Genomic DNA, 19,460 nt, shown 5'->3' with positions numbered 1-19,460 from the left:
ACGTATCTAGGGAAAAGGTCCCAGGGGCCAGGGGCGGGGGGCCCACTCACACCCCTGCGTCGACTCACAGGGTGGCCAACCCAAGAGCACCGCACGCCTCGCACAGTCAACCACACAGCCCCGACCGGCCACAGAGCGGTCACATAGCCCAAGGGGCCACGGAGCAGGGGACTGCTCCTTCCTCACCCTGCCGGGTGGTGGGAACAAGAGTGGGCGCAGAGCCCCTCAGGGTGCAGGATCAGGGAACCTAGGGCTCCGAGCTGGGCTGAAGGGCGGGGTCACAGAGAGCTCGTTACAGCGGCCTCGTGGGGACTTCTGGCCCAGAAAGATGGAGCAATCTTCCCTGCTCCTCCCTCCCAAAGACAACCGCGTGTGGGAAAGGGCAGGGCAGCACAGCAGAGCTGGGGGGTGGGGGCAGGGGAGAGGCCCGGGACCCGAGACTCCAGGCAGAAGGACTCGTGACCGCACCTGGCAAAGGAAGGCGGCGTGGGCTCCGCGTGTGCAGACCCCAGCCCAGCAGCGGCAGGAGGCCGGGGCAGCCGTGCGTGTGCAGCGGAGTGCTCCCTCCTGCAGCCGGGCCACACAAGTGTGCGCCCGGGAGTCCTCCCTCCCTGGAGACAACAAGGAGCAGCTGAAAAGTCGCCTACCAAAGTAACGCACGACCTCAACGCAAGTTCAGTAAGAACCAAAATCTCCATGGCTCTTTCGTGAACTCCACGGAGTAATTCTGAAATTCACTTAGACTAACGGAAGATGAGAAAGTCCGTAAGTGGAAAAAAGTAACACCTTGCTCTACACTGGACACTAAAACACATTTTAAAGTCACAAGTGCAAAAGGAACACAGTACAAATGAAGTTAAAAAAGTGGAACGGGGGCGCCTGGGTGGCGCAGCCGGCTAAGCGTCCGACTTCCGCTCAGGTCACGATCTCGCGGTCCGCGAGTTCGAGCCCCGCGTCGGGCTCCGGGCGGACGGCTCGGAGCCCAGAGCCTGCTTCCGATTCTGTGTCTCCCTCTCTCTCTGCCCCTCCCCCGTTCATGCTCTGTCTCTCTCTGTCCCCAAAATAAATAAAAAACGTTGAAAAAAAAATTTAAAAAAGTGGAACGTACGAACAGATCTTATTGTGTATCAGAACCAAGCAATCGATGGAGCGCGGAATGATTACGGGAAAGAACGTGGTGGGGTGATCTGGGAAGAGCTCGATTTAGACCCTTCCTGACCTTGCGCCATGATTACGGGACAGACAACGGTGGGGCGGTCCGGGAAGAGGTCTATTTAGACCCTTCCTGGACTTCAGGCACACACCAAAATAAGGTCCAAGTAGATTAGATCTTTAAATGTGAAAAATAAGGCCAAAATATCCCAGAAGAACAGAGAATTATCTATCATATCACGAAAGGATTTCATAAGCATAAAAATAACGGAGTTAAGAGAAGAGATTCCGAAAATAGTTAAAACTTTCTATATAAAATCACTGTGAAAAAAACCCAGAAGCTACTACCCAAACTGAGTAAGAAGGTGATCGAGGAGCATGGACGTGGCGAGACCACGTGTACGGGGCACGCAGGATGGTCCTCCTTGTCAGCAAACAAAGGAACACACGCTAAAACAAGGAACCAGTTTTATCTAATATTTAAAAAAACACTGTGCGGTAAAATTGACATTTTTTGGTGCCTAAGTCCGCAAGGCCACCGGCTCCAAGGCTCAGGACTGCTGTGCCACCCTGGACGGCTGTCCGCCACGGGCTCGGTGCCCCCCGCCCCCCCCGCCCCGCATGCCGCTGGGACATTGACAGGTGGCCGTGTTCCCTCGGCGGGTGACCCGCCTATTCCACACTCACCCGATGCAGGGCGCTGCGGCTGTCAATGGTCTGTGGGGACCGCGTGTGGCACTGCCACACACGCGAGCTCGGTTCTGGGAAAGACGCAGCCGTGGACTCCAGCCCGTCTCTCGGTGAAGGCGCTCGCGCCGGAGGGAATGCCGCCGCTGGCCCTGAAGGGCAGAGGCTGGGAGAGGCTGAGGACGGGGCCTGGGGCCGGCGGCTCCAGGCGCAGGGTGAGCGGACACTCGCCGTGCGGGGCCTTCCCGGCCACGAGCGCGGCGCGTCTCCCCCTTTGTTCGGAGCCCCTCTGACTTCCTGCCTCACTGCCTCCTCCTGGATGCGTTTTGCTGGACTCACACCCAGGCATTTCACTTTTGGAGCATGAACAGAAATGGCAAGATGCTTCTGATTTCAGTGTCCACGCGTCCGGCACGTAACATACAACACACGCAGACACACACACACGCACATGCACACTCACGTGTCCAGCTGGCTGGTACATAACACACAACACACACACGCACTCACGTGTCCCATAAAGGGTGGTCAGCAAGGCTGCAGGACACGAGACCCCCTGGATCACAAAGAATCCATCGGTTTTCTGGCTCGTCTGTTTGTACTTCTTGGGGTCTGACATCCAGTCAGGCATCTGTTCCCTCCCATCCCCACCCCCACGCCTGCTCTTCCCTGGCTGCCTGGACGGGGACTTCAGGGCGCCAGACCACCGCTGCCTTATTTCCGGTCCAGGCGAGCGTGGGGTCGTCGCCGTCAGGTCCGGGGCTCGAGGCAGCGCCCGCAGACCCTCTCGGTCCGGCTGAGGAAGCCCCCTCTTTGTTTATTTTGCTGAGAGTTTTCCTGAGAGCCGAATTTTGTCACATTACTTCATCAACTGGAATAAATACGAAAATAAATTCCTCCAGGTCTCATTTTCTGTCTGGTTTTCAAATTAGGGTAATACGTGCTTCATAAAATGATTAAAAAGGGCTCCCTCTTCACTTCCCTTGACGAGATGGTCAGGACTGGTGTTCGTTGTTCTTCGTTTGGCAGAATTCACCAGTGAAAGCACCTGGGCCCGGACACTTCTTCTTTTCTGGAAGCTTCCTCACTGTGGATCCCACGTGTGGAACGGCTGCAGGACCGCGGAGGCTATCCGCTTCTCTCCGGGCGAGCGCCACGGCGGCCTGGGTTTGCCAAAGCCAGTGGCCGTTGCCGGTTTGGATCCCGGTGCCCCCTCCCCGGGCCGGATGCAGCGAGCGCCAGGTGCAGGCAGAGCTGAGACAGAAGCCCTCACCTGCCGGCCCAAGAAGCAGGTAGTGGAACCCAGCTTCGTTCCTCTTCTCATGCTCCCCTCCTCTGGGGTGTGGGCAACCCCACAGAGGCACAGGTGCGGCTGGGCGGGCGCCTAGCACCTCAAGAGCTGTGACCTCAGGGCAGTGGGGTGAATCCTCGCCCATCTCCCTGCTGCACCCCACGGCGTGGGCCGAACTGCAGATGCGGTCGTGGGAAGTGCAGAGGGGAGCGGAGCGAGCACCGCCCTGGGTTTCTGGCCAGGGCCCTTGGGGACCAGAAACCGTGGGGCGTCAGGAGAGGGGACTCTGGAGGGCATGCAGAGGGTGTGCGGGCCTCGAAACTGAACTGGTGTGTTGGCACAGCAGGCAGAGGGCACGGGAACCGCCACCTTGGCCCACCTGAGCAGACCACCTGCTGAAATCAGCCGACCGAGTGACATTCTCCGCAGGGCTACGGAAAGGCCTACAATCTCCTTAAATGGCATTCAAAACCTCCGGAAAACACCCCAAATTAAGCAGCACTTGAAGAACCAAGAAAATACAAACCTGCTAGGAAACACACAGCCAACAGGTGCCAAACCCCAAAACACGGAGATGTTGGAACTATCAAGCAAGACTTTACAGATGCTCACAAGACAGGTACTTAGCTTGTCATGGTCTACTCAGAAACAGTACTGCACCACTGAAATTGGCCGCAGAGACCACGTCAGCGTACAGGTCCCCTGCCCCCGGACACTGCTGCGGTCCCATCCCTCCACTGTTACCTGTGATCTGAGTTTCTTACACAGAGGGCAGGTGACCCGACTGACTGCAGATGACTCATCAGAAACCACAGAGGCCAGAGGTAGAGAGGCAATGTCGATTTCCAAAGTGCTAACAGATAGAGCCCCTGACTCAGAATCAGCAGGGAGGTCCTTCAGGAATGAGGGCAGGACAGGTGTCACCACACGGATGGAGCCCCGGGAACCCGTGACAGCAGACTTACCCTGAAAGAAATGCCTGGGGAACAGACAGCAGGGGAAACCTGGGATTTCAGGAATGGAGAGAAAGCAACAGAATTCTAAATGTCTAGGTAAAAATCATGAACTGTTTTTCTCCTCTTAAGCTCTTTGAAACACATATGACAGTCTGGGGCTCCCGGGTGGCTCAGTCGGTTGAGTGTCCACCTTCAGCTCGGGTCATGATCTCACAGCTCATGGGTTTGAGCCCCGTGTTGGCCTCTGTGCTGACAGCTCAGAGCCTGAAGCCTGCTTCGGATTCTGTGTCTCCCTCTTTCTGTCCCTCCCCTGCTCGCAGTCTCTCTCAAAAATAAACATTAAAAAAAATTTTTTTAAATACATATGACCATTAAAAACACAATTTTAGTCACTTTAAAAAGTATCCATGGGGGCGCCTGGGTGGCTCAGTCGGTTAAGCGTCCGACTTCAGCCAGGTCACAATCTCGCGGTCCGTGAGTTCGAGCCCCGCGTCGGGCTCTGGGCTGATGGCTCAGAGCCTGGAGCCTGTTTCCGATTCTGTGTCTCCCTCTCTCTCTGCCCCTCCCCCGTTCATGCTCTGTCTCTCTCTGTCCCAAAAATAAATAAAAAACGTTGAAAAAAAATTAAAAAAAAAAAAAAGTATCCATGGAGATACAAAAACACAAAGATAAATCAAAATGGAATACTAAAAAATGTTCAAATAACATGGAAATAGGTAGAAATGGGAAAACAGGAATAAAATACATAGAGGGCAAGAAAAACTTATCATAATAGCAGGCCTAAAACCAAACGTATTAAAAATTTACATTAAATATAAATGGCCTAAACACATTGATTAAAAGACCAAATACACATTCTCACAAAGTGCACATGGAACATGTACCCAGATAGCTCAGAACCGGCCATCGGACAAATTCGGAATTAAAAAAAAAACCCACAAGATATTATACAGAGTAGTTCCTTAAATGTAAATGAATTAAACAAGAGATCAATAACAGAAAACCACCTGGAAAATCCCCAGACATTCTGAAATTAGAAACACACTTCTACATAATGTATGAATCACAGAAGACAGCTAAAAGGAAATCTGAAAAATTTTGAACTGAACAAAAATGAAGCTACAACATACTAAAATCTGTGGATACAGCTAAAGCAGCACTCGGATGTAAATTTACAGCACTATACACGAACATTAGAGAACAAAAAAGATCTCAAGTGAGCAATCTAACTTTCCAGCTTAAGAAACCAAAGAGTAAGAGAAACCCAGAGCAAGCAGATGAAAGGAAATCAAATGGAAATAAGGCAAAAAAAAAAAAAAAAATCAATAAAATCGAAAACAGAATACCAATACTGAAAAATCAATGAAAGCAAAAGCTTGGTCTTTTAAAGACTGATCCAAGGATAAATCTCCATCAAAGCTGACAAACAAAAAAAGCAAAGACACAAATTGCCAAAATCAGGAAGGAAAAACAGGATAACTGCTGTAGACTCAGCAGAGATTACAGAACTGAAAAGCAACAGAACAAACGGTCCCTGCTATAACTCTCGTGACTCAGACATAAAGGACCAGTTCCCACCAAACCCCAGGCACCACCACGACTCACCCAAGCGAAACCAGATAACCTGATATTATTCCTCTGCTCTTAGACCACGTGAGGCGTGCAGCAGAAAGTCACACACTGGGTGGTTTATCGACACAAGCTCGTGTTCCTCACGGCTCCGGAGGGCAAGGAGCCTGAAGGCACCAGCAGGTCTGGGGGCCAGCGAGGCTCCAATTATTGGCTCGGATGGTGTCTTCTCGCTGTGTTCTCACATGGTGGAAGGAGCAAGGGAGCGTCCTGGTGCCACCCATGGGGGCTCCGCCCTCAAGACCTTATCGCCTCCAAGGCCCCATCTCCTAACACCCTTACACAGGAGACGAGGGTCGCAAGACACGTTCTGTGTGTTGGGGGTAGGGGGTCCACTGCCCCCGTAGCTAGTCTTCCACGACCCAGATCTACAGGTCCAGATGGTGTCCAGTAGATATCTGTCTACAAAAGTGTTAAAGAAATAATGGCAATTTTACCCCGTCTCCTCTAGAAAACAGAAGAGGCAGGAACATTTCCCAACTCGTTGCATTCATTATGCTGATAACCAAGTCAGACAAGGACGAGAAAACTCCAGACTAACAAGAACAAAGACACAAAAACTGTTGACAAAATATTAGCAGGTTGAATCCGGCAACATAAAGAAGGAAAAATATACCACAACAAAGGGGAATTTATTCCAGGAATACAAGGCTGGTTCAATATTGAAAAATTTCACAGGGACATCTCCCCACTGATAGTCTAAGGACGAAAGAACACGTGACCTGATCCATCGATGGAGTTGGGAAGTTCCACATCCGGCACAACAAACACGGTACACTTAAGAGTAGAGGTGACCTCCTCAACCTGGCCAAGGGCATCTACACATGGCCCACAGCAAACAGCACCACTGGTGGGGAGGGACCGAATGCCCAGGAGATGAGGGGCAGTCGGGGTTCTGGAACAGATGGAACACGCCCGGAGAGGAGGACCGAGGCCAGCGCGCCCTCGCTCACCACTACTCTGCCCCACACCGGCGCGTCGGCCGGGGAGTAAGGCAAGAACGTGAAATGCGGGCACCCGGGTTTTACAGGAAAAGAGAAAGCAGTCTCTATCCACAAATATCATGACCGCAGAGAAAAAAAAGAACGAAAACAAAAGAATGAAACTCCCCAAATCGGTGCGCGAGTTCTGTGAGGCCCCAGGACCCAAGACTGAGCCTATTTCTACACACAGCAACATCCACTAGAAACGGTCAAAACGCACGTACACGCACTTAGGATCACTGCAAGAAAGGAAACTCCTAACAACACACTGAGTGGGGGTGTGCGAGACGCTCGGGAACCGCTGATGACGGAAACCCGGGCCGGCCGGGGCCAGGGCAGACACTCCGTGTTCCAGCCCAGAAAGCCTCACCTCTTAAACGCACGGACCCTCCCCAAGCTGACCTGCAGACTCAACGGAGTTCTTGTGAAAGTCCTGGCGGGATGTCTGTCCATATGGACAAGCTGAGTCGCGAATTTCTACGGAAAAGCAGGGTTACTAGCACTGGTAAACATGTGCGAAGAGGGGGCCCAAGCGGGACCGGTGCGGACTGTCTGGCTATGGCCGCCGGTCGGGGGTGGGGGAGAGCAGCGAAGGGACAGACGAGTGGGCCGGAGGAACAGAAGGAGGCCCACATAACTTGGCCAGGAGCAAAGGTCATCAATTCCACAGAGGCGTAACATGCTTTTCCGCAGGCCGACACCGGGACGATCGGACGTTTCCAGTTCACGTGAACTCCCCTCACGATTCCCTCGACCCAACCTCACACCATATGCAAAACATAACTCTAAACGGATCACAGATTTACCCATAAAACTAAATCTCTCTTGGTAGGAAACAGAAGAAAAAAGTGTCTTGACCTCGGGTGAGGTCAAGTTCCTGGATGGGACTCCCGTGAAAGGAAAATTCATCGTCCGGGCGCGTCCAAATGAAAAGTATCTGCTCTGAGGAAGCCACTGCCAGAAAATGAAACTCCCCGAACTCAATACAAAGAAAACCGCCCGTTAAAAAAGGGGGAAAACTGGACCAGACGCTGCGCTCCAGAGGGCGCAGAGACAGGCACGGGCAGAAACAGGCGCTCGTCTTCAGACAGCGGGGAAACGCCCGTCACGACGGGACAGGCTCCACCACACAGTCCCCGCCAGCGGCAGTGCCGGTGGGGACGCACGGCCACGGGCCACGGGCCACGCGCAGACACTGGGTCAGGGCCCGGAGTTTACAAAGCCAACCACACGCTTATCAGCCGCCCGGCCCTTTCCCTCCTAGGAGCGTGCCTGAGGACACGGGCTAGCGCTGCCACAAGTACCTGCGTGGTCCTTTCCCGTGCCTGGTAGTTTGCTAACAGCGTATCCGGGGGCCTCTGACCCTGTTCTGAAAGTTCGGGGCTGACATCAGCTGTTTTGAAGTCTCTGTGGTGCTTTTCAGATTCGCCCCAAGTGTGCCCCACTCGGGCACCGGCAGCCGCTTCAAAGACACAAGCCTTCCTTCCCTTCCCACCTGCTGCCAGGCCTGGGCGGGGGGGGGGGGGGGGGGGGGCGGTGAAGGCTGTTTTGCGGGGCGGGTGGGTCAGGAAAGCCCAGCACCGGGACCCTCCCGCAGCTCCCAGTGCTCATCTGGGGTGGGGGACAGAAGCGGCCGGAGAGACCCTACATTGCTCCCCAGATCGTCTGGGCACGCTGGCCTTCTCTCCCCACCTGGATGGTGCATTGCTCGCCCCGGGGACACAAGCACAGCACTTGCTGTGGCCTGGAACAGGGCTGGGCACCTGTTGAGGGGAAGGGCAAGGTCAGGTGACCCCTGCCAGGAGCACTAGTCCTTCTCTCCTCCCACTCAGCCCACAGAGCTCACCGAAGCCCCCCGCCCTGGCCGGAGGAAGCTGCCCGGCCGCCGCGGTGTCCCTGCTCCGAGGCCCTGGCTCCCATGGCTCTCCCGGGGGCCCTCGGGAGCCCGTCGCGCCTCTTCCACGCCGGCACCGCACCCTCACGTGCCACGAGCCGATGGAAGCCGGGAGTGGCTCCCTTATCGGAGGGCACGGGGGTAGCAATGACTCAGCCCGTGTCTCACGGAGCTGGTGTTCAGATTTCCGCCGCTCTTGGCCCATGACCGTGGCCCTCCCGCTCGCCCCCGGCTGAGCCGGCATGGGCTGAAGCGTGTGGGGGCCGCCTCACAAGCCCACAGACAGGCCGGACGGCAAGGGAAGAAGAACACCGATCTTTGTGCCCCGGGCCCCGGTGGTGCAAGCGAGTACCCCAGTCCTCCAGGCCGCCTCTCTGGGCAGAGTGGGTGGGCTCCAGGGAGGAGCCACGGCACCCACCGCCAGGAGGGAGGAGCCACGGCACCCCACCACCAAGGGACACCTTGGGATCAGCTGCACCCACACAGCTGGGCAGCGACAAACTTGATCACCTTCACTGTGCTGCTGACAAGATTAGATTACTTGAATATTAATGACCTGCCTAATTAAGCTGCAATTAATAATCTCCCTGGCCCAGGCTGAGCTCAGCAGGGGGCCGTGTGAGGAGTCAAGAGCCGGGAAGGGGTGGGGGGGGTGGGCTGAGGACTCAGGTGTCTGTGTTCCTGCCAACCCAGGGGGCTGTGCCCCTGCTCTGGGTCATTCAGCAGTTCCTCTGTCAAAGATCCAGAAGAAGCTCGTACCAGCTTTTCCCACATGGGAAGGTGGCCGTCCCCGGCTAGCCTGATGGGCCCTTCTCTTCCCTCTTGGCAAAGCGGCCTTCCCATCACTGGTCCAGCCACCACCCCTGCCCACCCCTGCCCACGGGGCACCTGCTCCGTCCAAGGGCTGCGCTCCACTCTGCAAGGCCCGCCCGGAGGCCACGTCCTGGGCACGGCAGATGGGAACCTGTCCGGGCCATCAGCGCCCTCCGTGTCATCTGTCAGGGGACTGGCCGCGTTCCTATAGGGTCCATTGGCCTGTGCTAACCCTGGGGTGCCGAGGGCAGGGGCCACCGTACGCAATTCTACCCTCTCGCCCGGCCGCCCTGGCAACACCGTTTGCACAGCTAAAGGTCTGGGCCGGGGGAGACCTTAGAGGTGACAGGGCAGGTTGGCCTGTGAGGTCCAGGGTGGGGGGTGGCGATGTCGGGAGTACCTGCAGGTGTCGAGGCTTCTGCAATTGGCGGGAAGGTCACGGGTCACAGCCCAACAGCACTGGAAGCCGGGGGGAGCCTGGGGAGGGGGGAGGCACGTTTGCTGCCTCGTGACTTTGCTGACAACGCTGAGCCGTGCAGGCAAAAATAAACAAGCGGGGCCGCCAAAGAGGCGGCGTCTCATCACCACGCCCGGCTATGCGCCCACCACCCACTCGGCGGGTCTCGGCCATCGGTCTACCCGGTGCTTAAGCATCATCCACGAGGCGCCCGACTCCTCTACTAACACGCTCTCTGGGGCCGAGGCTGCTGCGGGGGAGGGGAGCAGCCTGTGGGGCTGGGGTCCCTGCCTAGACTCACTATGTGGACAAATGCCTGGAAGGAGGCCACGGGTCACCGCCGGCGGCCTGCCCAGTGGAGCATCCCTGAGAGGGTCCCAGGAACGCCCACGCGCCCCGGACCCCTGCCAACCCTGGCAATGGCGTCGTCACCCCGTGCCGCGAGGAGGGCAGTGACCCACTGCTTCCTCACCCACACCCCCCGGTCAGCCAGCCACCGCCGGGTGCAGCGGGGGACCTCTGGGCAACCCCCTGCTGCTGCCCACCCCCTGGGCCCGTGAGCCTCCCAAACACGGCCCTGGTCTCTGCCCGCTGCCTCTGCCCGCCCCGCCATCCTCCCAACCCCCACCCGGAGCTTCGGTGCTGCTGGCGCTCACGGCCTTCGGGAGCCTGACTCCACAAGCCTTTTAGACGTCAGGCTTTGTTTTTAGGCCACCTCCCCCTGCACAGGTTTTAGAGTCCGGGGGCGGGACAAGGGCATCTCCCCCTCCCTCGGGGCAACGGCTCCACCTGCTGGCCGGTTACCTGGGTCCCCAGTCCATTTATGGAAGCACCAGGATGGCCTGGGCCTCCTGCCCTCCTGTCCTCCCACGGACAGCATGACCCGATTCGCTCGCATCATGACCCCACACTGTCCTGGCTGCAGCCCCTGAAGCCAGCCTTCGGGGAAGATGGGAACCGAGAGCCGTGACGTGGGCACGAAGCTGTGCAAAGGCCTGGTCCACGCTGCCTCTCCAGACACCGGACACCTCCCATTCTGCAACCCCGTCTGTCTGAAGAGGTGCCAGCACTTTCTGACCAGTCTCCACCTGCGCCGGCTGCTCCCGAGGCGGCTGCCCCGGGTCCCCCCATCTCTCGCGGGCTGGGCTCGGGCCTCCTGTGTCTACTGTTGCTTCCTGGTTCCCCCCTCGTTTCGTGGGTGCGTGTCCTCTGTGGCCTCGTGAGAAAGGGGGCGGTGAGGGGGCGCTCTCGGCACGCCACCCACGAGAAACCGAAATGAACACTCCCTGAGGGAGGCGTCGCAGACGCCCACGGCCCCTCGTTCCCTTAGCCTCTCCCCCTGCTTGCCTCCGTCCTTCCGTCCTACCATTCACTTAAACGCCCCAATCTATAAGGTCCTTTGTTCAGACCTTCATCTCACTCTTTGATGTTGTTAATTTCCAAACGTTCACGTGCTTCCTCTTTGAAGATGCTTAAGTATTGTTTTCTAACGATTATTTACCTTTGAGAGAGAAGGAGACACAGAATCCAAAGCAGGCTCCAGGCTCCGAGCTGTCAGCACAGCCCGGCGCGAGGCTCAAACCCAGGAACCGTGAGATCATGAACTGAGCCGAAGTCGGATGCTCAACCGACAGAGCCACCCACGCACCCCAAAATGTTTTTAAAGTACCGTATCCTCCTGTGTGTCTGCAGAGGTCCGTGGACAATCACCGGAGGCTTTCTCTTCCCCTGGTTGTGCTGCCCCCGCCCTCAGTGCCCGACCGCCCTGGGGCTCCTTCACAAGGAGGAGGGGGCTCCGTGGGTCCCGCCGGGAAGGCCTGGTCGGGCCTCCGACGTCAGGGGACTCCACGACAGAAGCCCACCCAGAGGGTGTTCCGGGAGACAGAGGTGGGCTGGGGCGGGGGCCCCGGCACCCACGTGCATCCCTCTGTGTTGGCTCCAGGGCTCCCGTCCAGGGACCCTCTGTGAACCACTTCCCCCAGGGTTTCCCACCCAGCGGGCCTGGCACAGAGCCCGAGATCCCGGGCTCCTAACCAGCTCTCAGGGAGGCCCTGCCCGCGTGGGGCCTGCTCGGTGGGACTCAGCGCTCCCAGAGAATTACCCCGGTTTTCGGTCTTCCGGGGGAGGGGCAAGTGCCTACCGGAAGGTGCCGGGTGGATGGCCCGGGGGGCCACGCTGCGTGACTACACCCTTCGGGGAGCACCGTTCATCCTCCTCCTCTCGGCCGGTCGCCCTCCCTCCCCCAGGGCCTCTGGCCACCACATCTGGCCTTGGGGGCTCCAGGGGCACCGCTCAGACTGGCCCTACCACTCCTCACCCTTCGACCACCCACACACCAGCCTCCCAGATTCCAAAGTCTGCTGTGGGACCATTTCTCTGGGGTTTACGTCCTCCTTGCAAACGAAAAAGCAAAACCCAAGACCTTCTCTACTGCAACTCCAGGAAGGGTGTCCGGGAGGGGACAGAGTAGATGCCACGTGCAACGGGCCGGCTCCCCCCGGGTGCCTGAGGCCGGCACCAGCCGCCTCCTTGCCACGCACCCTCCCCCCGCCACCACTCTGCCCTGTCCGGCCTGGGCCCTGGCTCCCCGGTCACCCCCATGATCTGTCAGAGGGGCTGGCCAACGGCCTCCCATCCGCTGAGGCCGCGGGCACCTGTCTCAGCGCCCTGGCCCGTGTGCGAGCGACTGTCCCCGTGCGGAGTGCCACTCTCGTTCGTCAGGAGCGCGGCACACCTCACCGGGCAGACGGATGACCTATCACGTCACGGGGGGAACAGTCACCGGAACGCGCTCCGAGTCTGGACCTTCGGCCCTTGAATTTGTCAAGGACACAGACAGGTTGACACAGGACGAACTTTCTCAGCTGAGAAACACGAGAAAGACCAGGTGGCGGCCAGGGCCCTGCCACCGCCATGGGGAGGAGATGACCCGAGTGAAAAGGAGGGGCGAGGGCGGCACACAGGAAGGGCACCTCAGAAACACGGGAGGGAGGTGTCGCGGCAACTGCCGCCTGGCCCTACGGTACGGACGGCCCGGTGACCTCGGCAGGGCTGTGCCAGGAAGGGCCAGGCGGGGGCCCCTCGCCCCGCCCGGGGTACCCACGGGGCCCGACTGTGCGCGGTAGCCCCGGGCAGACTGGGCTCCCAAACGCTCCCTGCCTTTGCCGGCGGGCCCTTCTGTGCACTTGTGGGGCGGCTCCAGTGTGGGACACGGCGGGAACGGGAGGGTCACTTCCTTGCACGGGTGGTGGCGAGCCGTGCGCTTGGGGGCCGTTACCCTAAGGTGCGGAGCTGCAGAGCGCGAGCGAGGCCGCGTTAGGACAGGCAGCCTCCCGCACCTGCGCCCCCCGCGCCCGGCCACCGCCGGCCTCTGTGCAGACACCTCTGGGTTCTGTGAAAGGTACTCAGACCCGTGAAAGACGGTCCCCATTGCCGGAGTGGTGGATTTACTCACGATTAACGGGACACGTATAACCTGGAACACGGCATTAGTCTGCGTGAGGGGAGGCTGCACACAGTTGAGCCACGCGTTTCCCCACTGCTGCCCGAGTCACCTCCCGGGGCGACCCGCGGCACGCAGGACGCTCGGTCCCAGGCCCTCCCGCGGCCCACTGCCCACGGGATGGCGCACGGACGGGGGGCGATGCCTACCTGCCACCTCCTTGGACGAGGGCAGACCCGCGGCGGCCTCCAGGTCGGCGGGGACGGGGCCGCCCCGCTCCAGGGCGCGCACGAGCTCCCGCAGCCGCTCACACTCCTCCTGCAGCCGGGCCTGGTCCTCGCGGAGCCTCTGCTTCGCCGCGCTGGCCGGGTTCATGCTCATGTGCAGCACCTTGGTTTTGCTCTGGTCGTAGCCGCCCTGCGGGACCACAGGGCAGGTCAGCACGGCCGGGACCCGTGAGTGTGAGGACAGGGACTGCCGTGCCCCGCCCCGGGCCTCCGGGCCCTGATCGTGCACCGGGAGCGGTGGTAAGTTATAACCGGGGAAAACCTAGGGAAACCTGCGAGACGGCCCTCTGGAACGCTGCAGGTGCCCGGGCCTCAAAGTCCCCTCCGGCTTCTCACACGGCAGTTGTAAAAGCAAACCGGGGAGCGGGGCGGACATCCCAAAAGTGCTACACTTTCATAATGCTCTGCCGACAAATGTCCCAAAGACTGGGGGCCCTTGCTCCCACACGCCCTGCTGGCTCAAGGTCTGCAGATTTAAAAATGAACACAAAACTCAGAGATCATCTGTGAGGAGAGCTCAGAGTCCCCACATGGCTGGGCCCCGTGTCCCTGTCACCGACACCCCAAGGGCCCCAGCCCTCACCGACACACCAGTGTGGACGCTGGCCTTGCTCGCTGGGAGAGACACCCGTCTACGAACGTCTCCAAATGCAACCACCCGGGTCTATAGTAAACTGAGCCCCCTTGTGCACGGACATCCTGTCCCCACCTCCACCACCCGCCATGACACGGCCCAGCCCGGCCCTCACCCAGTTCGGGTCTGGCACCTGCGTGCAGTGGGACAGAAACGGCGGGCCCTCGTGCTGCCGGTCTGCAGCCTCGAGGATTCCTGGGTGCAGAGGCCGGTCCCTCCCCCACCCACACGCTCTAGGGTGGTTGTTCTCCCACATCCCGGAGTCCGCCTCGAGCCCTGGCCTGGATGCTTCTAAAGTCACACACACACCGATGTTCACTGTGCGCTGTAAGTTCAAGGGGCTCTGGCAAATGCAGGTACGAGTCCAGCAGCGGGGCATCAGAGTCCCAAGGCGCCCGTGCACTGCCCACCCACTGCTCTCACTGCCTGGCTCTTCTGGACACCGTAGGCCGGAGGCTTTTCAAACCGGCTTCTTTCGCTCTGCGACACTTAGCAACACGCACCGCAGGTTCCACCATGCCTTTTGGCGGCCTGCTAGCCCATTTCCGTGCAGCGCTGAGTGACATCCCCTTGTACGGACGCGCCAGCTCGCGGGTCCACTCACTTCCAAGGGACGCCTCGGGAGCTTCCGGTTTCGGCAGTTGCGGAGAGAGCTGCTACGGGTGGTCACGTGCGGGTTCTGTGCGGACACGGGTTTTCCAACGACCGCACCCAGCTCCGCTGGGGTCCTGGAGTCCCCGGACGCCCCACGGGAGAACACTCGCTTGGCCGGCAGGCCCACCTTGAGGCCCTCTCTGCTGCTCCTGCCTGCCCGCCAGCTGCTGCCCCTCGGAGTAGCTCCCGCCCTGGAGAGTGGAACCCCCTCGGTCTGACCCCGGAAACCAGTGCGAGGTGGCCCCGTGACCTGGGCAAGGCCAATCATCTCCCTGAAATTTTCTCTTCAGGAACTGGGAAAGAAGCTTCCTCTTTCCTGTCCCGCAGCTGGGACATCGAAGGCCTCGCCGTCTTCCACGTCCCGTCTCTTCCCTGTTGGCCTGGAAGAGGCCCGCCTGCCACGGGGAGACAAGATCAGCTACGCAGAGACGGAGAGCGAACGAGGCCCGGCACCAGTACGGAATGACCCACCCAGGGCCCAGATGAGCCACGCGGCCCGCGGCCGCCCCGCACGGCCGTGAGACCATCTGGCAGACGCCACGTGACGACACGGTACAGTCTGCGGCGGCGGCGACCACAAGCCACTGACGCACGGAGACCGGGAGAAAGGGTGGCGTGGGGTCAACGGGATGATGACCTCACAGAACACAAAAATGACGATGCCTAAGCGATGGCAAATTTACACACAAAAGGCAAACCAAAGCGGGTTCAGAAGAAAACAGAAGAGAACGCCACGGCCTTAGAGTAGACAGAGGTTTCTGAAACAAGGTTGTGAAGGTGCTGACCTCACGTGAAAATGCAAGCACACAGGCCTCAGAGAAAACGAGACCTTCCGGTCACCAAGAGTAAGAGGGCGGCTGGCACAAAAGCTGACACGGGGCTCACACCCAGGATACCTAAAGAGCTCCTGCAAACAAGAAAGGGAGAGGCAGACAATCCAATTTTCAAAACGGGCAAAAAACGTGAACAGACACTTGACAAAAGAACATGTCCGAGAGGCTGGCAAAAAGTGAAATGGAGCTCAAGTTAATCATCCGAGCAAAGCCAATTAAAACAGCCCAGAGATGCCCGAGCTCCTCCCCCACGCCCACGGCACCGAACAGACGGGAAAGGCATCAAGGGCACAGAGCAGCTAGAGCTGATCCCGGTGAGGACGGGAACTGGCGAGGCGCCCTGGGAAGGCCACGTGGCGGTGTAGCTCCTCCCTCCCGAGCGTGACGCCTACGGCCTGCACCTCGGAGCCTCATGCAAACGTCCACGGGGAGTCAGGCACCGACAGGTCCCCACGGGGAAGAGCACCCATCTGCAGGAACGAGCACCTACAGACACAAACAACGACGGGGTTGGGCATCACCAACAACGCCGAGCAGAAAGAGTCAGAAGCAGCGGAGGCACAGCCCATGAAAGCAGACCAGAGCACTCTGTGCCGCTGGAGGCCAGGAGGACCGCCTGGGGCTGTGGTTGGGGCAGCAGGGGGCCCCTGAGGTGTTTGTGCTGCTCTGTTTCCTGCTCTGGATGCTGGTCACCAGAGTGGACAGTTGACGAAAACGCCCTTCTGGTGTCCTGCCCAGCGGCTGTGATGAAAACGTGCGCCTGGACACAAGGACCATCCAGATACTCACGGGGAACTGACTGCTCGACTCCACCAGGGTTCACCCATGCTCAGCAACAAGGCCAGACACACACACAGGTGCACACACGTGCACACTCACATTGTGCCCACAGATATGCACGTGCACACAGTGTGCACACGGATACACGCTCATGTGCACATTCACACACACGTACCCATAGACACACATGTGCATACCCACACGTGTGCACAGGTACGCTCGTTCAGATACATATGCATACACAAATTCACATATGCACACACATGCACACGCATATGTGTGCACCAGACACGCGTGCATACACACATGCACAGATACACACTCGCGTGCGCACATACTCCTAGCACACACACACACACGCACACACACGTATACACTGACAAGGGCACACACACTCACACGGATGCATGTGTTCGTATACATACGCAAATATACACACGCATCCACACGCACACACGGATGAGCATGTGACACACAGACTTACACACACATGTCCAAAGGTCAGAGAACCCCAAGGGGAAGGCGGGCTTGAGTCCCTTGCCCTGGTGCTGCTGGGTCTCCACTGTCCGTGGAGTCTGACTCAGACCCTGATGACCCCGAGCCAGCCTGGGGGGGGGGGGGGTCTCACCTCTTCCCCTTCGTGCCCCTGGACCTGCTGAGAGCAGCCCTGGTTTTTCGGCCAGCGTGGACAATGTGTCTAAACGACCCGTCCAGTGTCCTGAGCCAGTGAAGGCAGGGCAGGAGCTGGGTCCGAGGCCCCTCCCTCGGATGCCCCCCCGGGACGCCCCCTCTGGGACGCCCCCCGCGCCCTCCCATCTACAAGGCTCCTGAGGACTCAGGCATCAAGAGATGCCCTTCCTGGAAGACGCTGCCGTCTCCTCACTCAGGAAGGACATTTGTGGGGTCACAGCAAGAGCCACGCCTCTCTGGTGTCCCTGACAAGGACAGGGGCCGCCGTAGGGCAAGGGAGGGAGAGGGCTGTCTCGAAGTTCTCACGTCTGCTGGAGCAGAGAAATGCCGTCAGGTGGCGGAAGGCCCGTACCCATTCTGGGACGGGTACTCTGGGAGGCTGGCATCTCCTGAGCAGACGGGTAGGAGGCTGCCGACCCCGGGAGCCCACCCCGATTCTGCAAGTGAGGGACCTGGGCCAGCCGAACACACCGTGGCCCGTCTCCCTTTCCGCTCAATATGCGGTGATTTTTTCCTCTCTCTCTGACAGCCCCATCTTCCGCCGCTTTTGTGAGTCCTGCCCACACGTCTCTCTTCGCTTTTCCAGGGACAGCGGGTGGGGGGGGAGGGCGGGGGACGGCATCCTTTATTCTGAGCATCTCGCTCCCCGGGGAAGCAGGCTGGCCGCGGACACATTCATTAAGTGCAGCAGGGCCCGCACACGAGCTTGAGCTGCCGTGGGCGCGGTCCCGCCGAGTCACTGAAGGACAGTGAGGCCACCGTGGTGCCTGGGGAGGGGCCGGCCCAGAAGCCCCAGAATGTGCCCTGAAAGGAGAGGCAGGAGGGGATGGGGAAGGAATGGCAGGATCCTCCCCATCCTGGGTGCCACCTCCAGAAAGTAAAACACCTTCCTGGGGTCGCTGGCACACGGGAGGGCAGCCACAAGCCCCCTCAGAGACAGGAGAGCTTTGGCCACAGATGCAGCATCACCAGGCGTGGCCCCCTCGGCCCCTCTCGTCTGGCATCACCTCAGAGAGAGGCCGGGGCCGGGGGGATGGCACAGTGCGGTGAGGCCCAGACACGGCTGTCTGCATGAGCCCGTGGGGAAGGCGCTGAGAAGGGAGGACTAGGGGCTCTTTACGGGTTTCTGAGAACCTTGTAAAAGCCTCAGAGAATAAAGAGACATCCTGTAGCTCCGGCTGAATCACAGACTCTCCGGGTGGGAAGGCAGCGTTACTCCCTCCAATTTTAACACTCTGGGAAAGATAACCGTGAGCGTGAAATCCATCGGCCCCGTGCAGCCCGGCAGAGGCCCTGTGGCAGCAGACAGGCCAGCAGCTTGCTTTCTGGGCCTCTGCGGGCTGAGGTGGGGGGGTACCCATCATTCATGCAGGAGGCAAGCAGGCAGTGAGGGATGGGCCAGGGGGCAGGCACGGCAGGCCTGTTACTGGCCTCCATCCGCCAGCCAGCTCTGCGTCCACACGGGGCACCGGGAGTGGAGTCCTGCAAAACCACAGACCAGCTCCCGTGTCCCCAAATGCTGCTCTTCCTTTGGTTTTCCTTCAACCCTTCAAAAATGTAAGAACAAAGACGGGTCGGCAGGCCTCGGGCCCAGGCCCACCCCTGCTGAGCCAGAGGGTCAAGCTCCTCCTTCCCTCGGCCACCAGGCAGAGGCTCTCCTGGGCCCGAGACAGGATGAGACCGCTAACACCCGAAAGGAGGCAGGTGCAGGTGAATCGGGTGACCTGGCGCCTGGACATCCCGGGCCCGGGGCAGGATGCTGTCCTGGAGGCGCCGAACCCAGGGGAACAGGAAGGAGAACACCGCTCCCCGCCGGGACCAGGGGTTCCGAGCAGCAGCCTGCGGGGAGGACCCTCCCTCGATGGGGAAGGGCTGATGGTACAAACGAGGTCAGGGACTTCCGGAACCCGCAGGGCTTCTCCAGGAGAGAGCAGACAGGGGGCGGAGGCAAAGCGGAGAAACTCTTACAGGTGTCATGAGTCGGGACAGATGGCCCTCTGGCTACAGGGGTCAAGGTGAGCAGGCCAGGCACCAGGAGGCCACGGCCCCGGCGTTCACAGCGAGAATGGCTCTGCGGGCTTGGTGCCCAAGCTCTCGGCCATGGCACCAGTCACCCCCTGGTGTGGGGACGAGCTGCAAAAGCTCTCACTCCCCGTGGCCCTGGCCACAGGGGGCAGGATCGCTGCTGACCCCAGACGGTGGTCGGTGGCCCACGGGGTCCCGCCAGGATGGCCGTCCTGACGGGCTGACTGCAGAGCCCAGCGCAGGAGGCCAGTGT

General features: G+C 59.4%; 1 protein-coding gene across 5 annotated transcripts in view; it reads right to left on the bottom strand.

The window, feature by feature from the left end:
- Positions 1-19,460, bottom strand: part of MAD1L1 (mitotic arrest deficient 1 like 1) — a 319,021-nt gene that overhangs the window by 53,598 nt on the left and 245,963 nt on the right. For all 5 annotated transcript variants that reach the window (XM_027042376.2, XM_027042377.2, XM_027042378.2 and 2 more), the window contains one exon: positions 13,514-13,721. In XM_027042376.2, coding sequence (XP_026898177.1) covers positions 13,514-13,721 — 208 coding nt within the window. The remainder of the gene's footprint in view (positions 1-13,513; positions 13,722-19,460) is intronic.

This window comes from Acinonyx jubatus, chromosome E3, assembly GCF_027475565.1.
Source record: "Acinonyx jubatus isolate Ajub_Pintada_27869175 chromosome E3, VMU_Ajub_asm_v1.0, whole genome shotgun sequence".
NCBI classification, from domain to species: domain Eukaryota; kingdom Metazoa; phylum Chordata; class Mammalia; order Carnivora; family Felidae; genus Acinonyx; species Acinonyx jubatus.
This window is presented reverse-complemented; position numbering and strand designations above follow the sequence as displayed.